Raw genomic sequence first — 6057 nt, 5'->3', positions numbered from 1 at the left:
TTTACTCAGTTTAATGTAAAATTATCTTTAAATTTATTTATAAAAAATATTGATCCAGATGATAAAGATTCATATATTAGATGGTATATATCCTCATGCTAAAAGGAAAAAGTATTTCCCAAGGAAAAGTTTCATTCAAGGATGAAGTGTGTTAGATTTTTACACGAAAACTAAAATTCAGCTATTTTGAGAAATTATATTTTCACGGTCCTCAAAAAATAACTTTTGTAGTTTTCTTTTATATTAGGTAAGGAGTTAATCTTTTTCGGGATGCCCCTTTCAACAATGGCTATTCTTAGGAATCGAACCATTGTGAGATATAGCCTATATGAGCCTATACAAATGGATACCAAATCCTATGTTGTTTAATTAATGGATGGTGATGGCTGATCCACTGATACAGTCCTGTGTTGTGATTGGTAACTTTGTATTCTCCTGCATTCATTGTTTTGCACCAAATTGAAGCTCATTCATTGTTTTGCACCAAATTGAAGCTCAAACCCTTTTGAACATTGTCAATCCATTTTAAAAAAAGGTTCAGGGTTCATATGTCATTTCTAGTGGATTGAACAGGATGAAAAATTATAGAGCACAAACAAGGATCCTTGTTCTGCAGCATCAATCTTGCTGACAGAAGGATAGTTGAAGAAGCCATCTTTTCTGATAACAACGGGCCTCCAATCAGAACTGCTACCAGATTTGCAACATTGTCACATTCATCAAGAACCTTACATAAACTTGGTGATGGATCAACCACAAAATTCAACTGTGGCAGTCCAGTTTGATCTGTTGATCAACAAACTTTGTGCTACTGCCAAACCTTACTTTCAGACCAGTACAATGAAGCTGAGAGGGGAAACCGTTGTGCCGTAATTCTATCGTATTACAGTATTACTGCCACACAAAAATGGAACAAGGGATGTACCGACAGGAGGAATAAATATCTCATCAGGTTCTAAAACAACAACTCGTAGCATGAGACTCTAAAGACAGGGTAGACACAATAGGTGACTCTTGCATTTTTTCATCCATGGGAATATCTGACTGAATGGATCCTCTTATTATTTGAGCACCAAGTGAAGCCAAGTCAAAAGCATCATGTTGATCTGAATGAGGATGTGCAATATTTCAGAACGGTTCGGTCGGAACGGTTGTGTCCATGTCAAAGAACATTATATCTGCTATGTCTGGTTCATAACCTTCCTGATGGGTTTGCTTGGTGATCTCATAAAGGATTTCATAGATAAAAGATGAATGCTTATGAGTCATGTCACCAGCCACAAAATCATGTACAACTCCATTAATCTGGATCCAACTATGACCTGGAGGCTTTTTAACACCCATTACAATCATTTTCTGTCTCACAGTAATCACATCCTGCCACCTTTTAGCAAAAGCATATATGTTCGACAGGAGCACAAGATACCCTGCAGCTTGATCCGTGTTGAGCTCGGCTATTAACTTGTTTGCCACTCCTGATGCAAGCTCCGAATTCTTGTGTATTCGGCAACCACCGAGAAGGGCTCCCCATACAGCATCATTTGGCTTTAAAGGCATAGTTTCAATAAGTCCACATGCTTCGTCTAAGAAACCAGCACGGCTCAAGAGATCAACCATGCATCCATAGTGTTCAATCGTCGGGCTGATTCCCCAAGTTTGGTTCATGGACACAAAAATTTGGCGTCCTTCATCAACAAATCCTGCATGGCTGCAAGCACAAAGAACTCCAAGGAAGGTTATTTCATCAGGTCTTATTACTTCATCTACTCGCATACCATCACTTATCATAGTCTTAAACATACCAAGGGCTTCCTTCCCAAGGCCTTGTTTTGCGAAAGCAGTGATGATGCTAGTCCAAGACACAGTGCTTTTCTGAGGCATCATGGTAAACACCCGATAAGCTTCATCGATGATTCCACAACTGGCATACATGTGTATCAGTGCATTACTCAAACGCACCAAAGGCTGCAGCTGGTTCCTAACAACAAATCTCTGTTGAACATACCAATGTATCCATCTTCCCAACTTCAGGTCCCCTAATTCAGCACATGCTGATAAAGCTGCTACCAATGCAACCTGATCCAATTCCACATGTGCTCTCCTCATCTCACCGAACAACAACAAAGCCTGTTTACACTGCCCATTCCGAGCATACCCAGCAATCATGGTCGTCCAAGACACAACATTCCTAATTGGCATCTCATCAAAAACCCTTCTTGCTCCATCAAAATCACAGCATCTAATATACCCAGCAAGCATAGAATTCCAGCTAACAACACTTCTCTGACTCATATTATCAAACACTTTGCGTGCTTTCTCAACACCACCACTCCCAGCATATAAATTAACCAAATTTGTGTCCAGAAACACATTAGAGCAATACCCTTTTACCAAAATTGCCCCATGAACCTGTTCCCCTTCTCTTATCAACCCACCACGCGCACATGCACTCAAAAGAAACGAATATGTGAACCCATCAGGGATGCCCTTAGCTGAAACCATTTGTTTATAAAATAGCACAGATTTCCAAGGCATTTGGGTGCTAGCATAGCCTCTAATAATCTGGTTCCAAAGTGTGGTACTTGGGTTATCAATTTTAGAGAAAAGTTTGAGGGCATGTTGAAGATGACCAGAAAATACATAGAAAGATAGAAGCTTGAAGAGAATGTTGTTCTTTTGAGAGAGGCCATTGAGGACTATTTGGGTGTGGATTTGAATGAGATTTCTTATATTGTTGCAGCTCTGCAATAGAGAGAACACGTGTTGTTGAAAACCTCGATTGCTACACATATTTCGATAAACATCGAACTTCAAAGATAAATCTTCTGTGTCCCAAGAGAGTGTAATACTTCTAATTAGTATCTTCTGTCCCAAAAAATTTATGTCTATATGTCTCAAACCAATGGTATGTTACTAAATGATATAAAAATATCATTGTATATATATATATATATTTTCATGTAAGTGACAACTTTCAATCGACTGAGGACACAATGAGACATAAAAAATAGGACAGTTGATCTTCATTCATAATACTTCATGTACTACTGTTTCACTCTTGGTCATAAAATTATTTAATTATTAAATTTTAAACTTAAACATATTTTTTTAATCAATCACAAGCGATAGTAGTTAAAGTGGCACATTATGTGGGACAGTTACTCTAGTAAACACACAAGCTTGTGGATAATCAACCTTAAAGTAGTTTTGAATGGTACATAACATACCCTTATAGTTAATTATCCATTAAGTTGATTTTAAATCCGCTAATGATGATCCAAAACTATGCAATATTTTCTTAATTGAAACACATAAAAGATAAAAGCTGTATTTTTTTTAATGTTCCTTACCTTCTGATTCTTAAACTATGATTCAATCATTGCCATATTAAAAAAAGATTTAGCATCAAGAAATATACAAGCTAACCAACCAATCATTAACGTGAATGTATTGACTAAGTCCTGTCCTAGCAAAACATGCATCACTCATTCTTCTTTTTATATCTAAAGTTGTATTCTTTTATATTATTATCACAGACCCACCTTACATTTTTCATTGCTGAATAAGTACCCTTTCCCTTAAAGTATAAGCTTCTTATAATCCATTCAACCATTAGAGTGAGGTAGGTAGGTGCAGATTTTCACAGCTATGACCCAACAAGGTGTGTAGTTTTCAGAACACTGACACAATATTTTCATTCTGTTTATCTCATCATATGGAAAGTGGAGGAATTGAAGGAGCAGGGGTGCTTCGTTTTGTGTCCAAATTGATATTATGTGCTATTTCTGCAGCTCTCACTGGTTGTTTTGCTATTGGTAATCAACATGGATTTTAATTTCATTCAGATTCAGTGATAAACTGTTCTCCCTGCATTATCAACATGGATTTGATTATATTTGCTTTTTGATTTTGGTGTAATTCAAAAGGCTTGCTGTTAGATAGGAATAGAAATACAGAATCCTAAAAGAACCTGATTTTTTTAACTTCTTTTGAATCAATGGGTTGTCTGCAAAAATCAAAATTTTGTTTGATTTTAGTTATTTTTTGCTATGAAGTACTTGATTGTATGACTTGAATTAATGATAGTGAAACTTATGGTTAGTTTATAATATTTGGTATATATGCTTTTGCTTATCATGGTTGGTTGGTGAATTTTCTGGGTTTAGTTGAATGTTTCAGCACTCTTTAAGTGTTGTTTGGGCTGTGATGTTTGCTTCCATTGGTCTCATGTCTTGTGTTTTTCAATTGCAGCTGGAGCCCTTGCAGGAGCTCTACTTGGTGCTTTAGCAGCCAAGGCTTCGAAGAGTAGTTTTCTCCGTGGAACTTCATTGGGCGCCATTGCTGGGGCTATCATCTCAATGGAAGTGTTGGAAGCCTCCCGCGACTTCTTGTTTATGGACCGAACTAGCTCTCAGGGTGCATCATATATGGTCCATACTCATTTTGCTCATGATTTTCCCTCATCTCTTATGAGTAACATAACTTGTAAAAGTTTGAAGTTGCTCTTTATAAGGGGAGAGATGCTTGCATTAGTAGCATCTTAAGTGTACTTTCTGAGTGGCAGTCTTAAATCATAGTTTTATACTGATTCTGTATCATTTTAATCCAGGCACATTTCATAGATGAACTTGTTCGTGGAAGGCTTGTAGAGGAATCACTTACACCTGTTATTTTACCTGCTTACAATTTGCAGGTAATTTTCCTACATATACATATATATATATATCTTCCAATCTTTGCCTTTAAAAGCAATAGTTTTGTGTGACTGTGTCTATGGATGTGTATAATAGTCTATGAATCTCTTTCTGTTTCTTCTTCTATTGGACATTTACATTAGCTGATGAGCATCTTCACTATTTCATTCACATGTTACTAAAATGAACTTCTATAAATCTTCACTGTGTTGATTGTTCTATGTGCTATATTACTTCAGTACTTCCAGTTCCATATGCTTACTGCTTACAAGTCACATGTTCTGGAATTGATTTTATTAACTCATAGACTATATAAGAATCATCTGGTTTTTAATATAGGATCTTTTTTTTTTATAGTTTGATCAGGCTCGTGTTGCTAATACCGGATTCGATGAGATTTACGATTTCCAATATCACAGCTTAGTAGTATCCAGAGGATTGTCAGGGGAATCATTGAACAAGTTACCTCACCATGTAGTACTAAATGCAGAGAATACATGCTGTACAATATGTTTGCAGGTGATGTCCTAATCCTTTTATAGAACAACAAAAAATAGGTGACTTTACTTGTTTTGCTTGAGATATCTACTCATGAGTTTTAATAACCACAAGATGCATTTGATTGCACTAGTACTTGTCATAATTCTTCATTATTTCTTATTAGAATTGATATGACTGATATGGATGGTCCGATACTGAATAAACGAATATCTCCCTTGAGTGGTAACATTGATAAGTGAAATTAACAGGATATTGAAGTTGGAGAAACTGCAAGAAGATTACCTCGATGTCACCATACATTCCATTTGAAATGTGTGGACAAATGGCTTGTCAAGAATGATTCATGTCCTGTCTGCAGACAAGGTGTGTAGCTAGTTCAATGTCAGCATATATATATATATATATATATATGTATATTAGTTTATTTGCCTGCAGACTATGATTACCATGAAGTTGGAAGGGGCATTTGTACAATTATTCACCATTGGTATTTTGTACTACTTTGTAATTTGTGATGTAATTATTTAGTTTAATGTATAATTTAGTGTATCTCTTCAGATATTGGAACTCAAGATACCTTAAGAGGATAACAACTTTTGGTTTTATATAACAAGGTCTCTGGTCATAAGTTATGTTCTGATATTTTAGAGTAATCCAAACAATGTGCCACCAACTATATGTATGACCCATACTCCACAATGAGTTGTATTAGAAAAACTTGGAAATAGAGCAGTGAGAATTCTTTTCCACATTCCTCTACACCAATAATTTGGCATTCATTTCAATAATGTGAAAATCATTTACATACTTGCACTCTAAATATACCTTAAATTGATTAAAATTCATCTTTCAAGGGGTCCAT

At 35.9% G+C, this 6057-nt stretch overlaps 2 protein-coding genes across 2 annotated transcripts; one reads left to right on the top strand and one right to left on the bottom strand.

Annotated features, from left to right (window-relative positions):
- On the bottom strand, nt 125-2816 carry LOC109353626 (pentatricopeptide repeat-containing protein At5g56310-like). Its single transcript, XM_019595962.1, has 2 exons — nt 1093-2816; nt 125-687 (listed from the first exon to the last, which is right to left on the bottom strand). The coding sequence occupies exon 1, from the start codon at nt 2788-2790 to the stop codon at nt 1129-1131; it is 1662 nt and encodes a 553-aa protein (XP_019451507.1). The 5' UTR covers nt 2791-2816; the 3' UTR covers nt 125-687; nt 1093-1128.
- On the top strand, nt 3453-5771 carry LOC109353615 (NEP1-interacting protein-like 2). The gene is made up of 5 exons (XM_019595950.1): nt 3453-3815; nt 4252-4430; nt 4610-4693; nt 5052-5213; nt 5444-5771. Exons 1-5 carry the CDS (start codon nt 3716-3718, stop codon nt 5564-5566), a joined length of 648 nt encoding a protein of 215 aa, XP_019451495.1. The 5' UTR covers nt 3453-3715; the 3' UTR covers nt 5567-5771.

The sequence above is a fragment of the Lupinus angustifolius genome, chromosome LG01 (genome assembly GCF_001865875.1).
Source record: "Lupinus angustifolius cultivar Tanjil chromosome LG01, LupAngTanjil_v1.0, whole genome shotgun sequence".
Taxonomy (NCBI): domain Eukaryota; kingdom Viridiplantae; phylum Streptophyta; class Magnoliopsida; order Fabales; family Fabaceae; genus Lupinus; species Lupinus angustifolius.
This window is presented reverse-complemented; position numbering and strand designations above follow the sequence as displayed.

Excerpts from the sequence above, each read along its gene's own strand:
- LOC109353615 (XM_019595950.1), top strand. The coding sequence starts at position 3,716 with ATGGAAAGTGGAGGAATTGAAGGAGCAGGGGTGCTTCGTTTTGTGTCC. Across the intron at positions 3,816-4,251 it reads CACTGGTTGTTTTGCTATTG|CTGGAGCCCTTGCAGGAGCT; the intron begins GTAATCAACATG and ends TTTCAATTGCAG. Across the intron at positions 4,431-4,609 it reads CTCAGGGTGCATCATATATG|GCACATTTCATAGATGAACT; the intron begins GTCCATACTCAT and ends ATTTTAATCCAG.
- LOC109353626 (XM_019595962.1), bottom strand. The coding sequence starts at position 2,790 with ATGTGTAGCAATCGAGGTTTTCAACAACACGTGTTCTCTCTATTGCAG.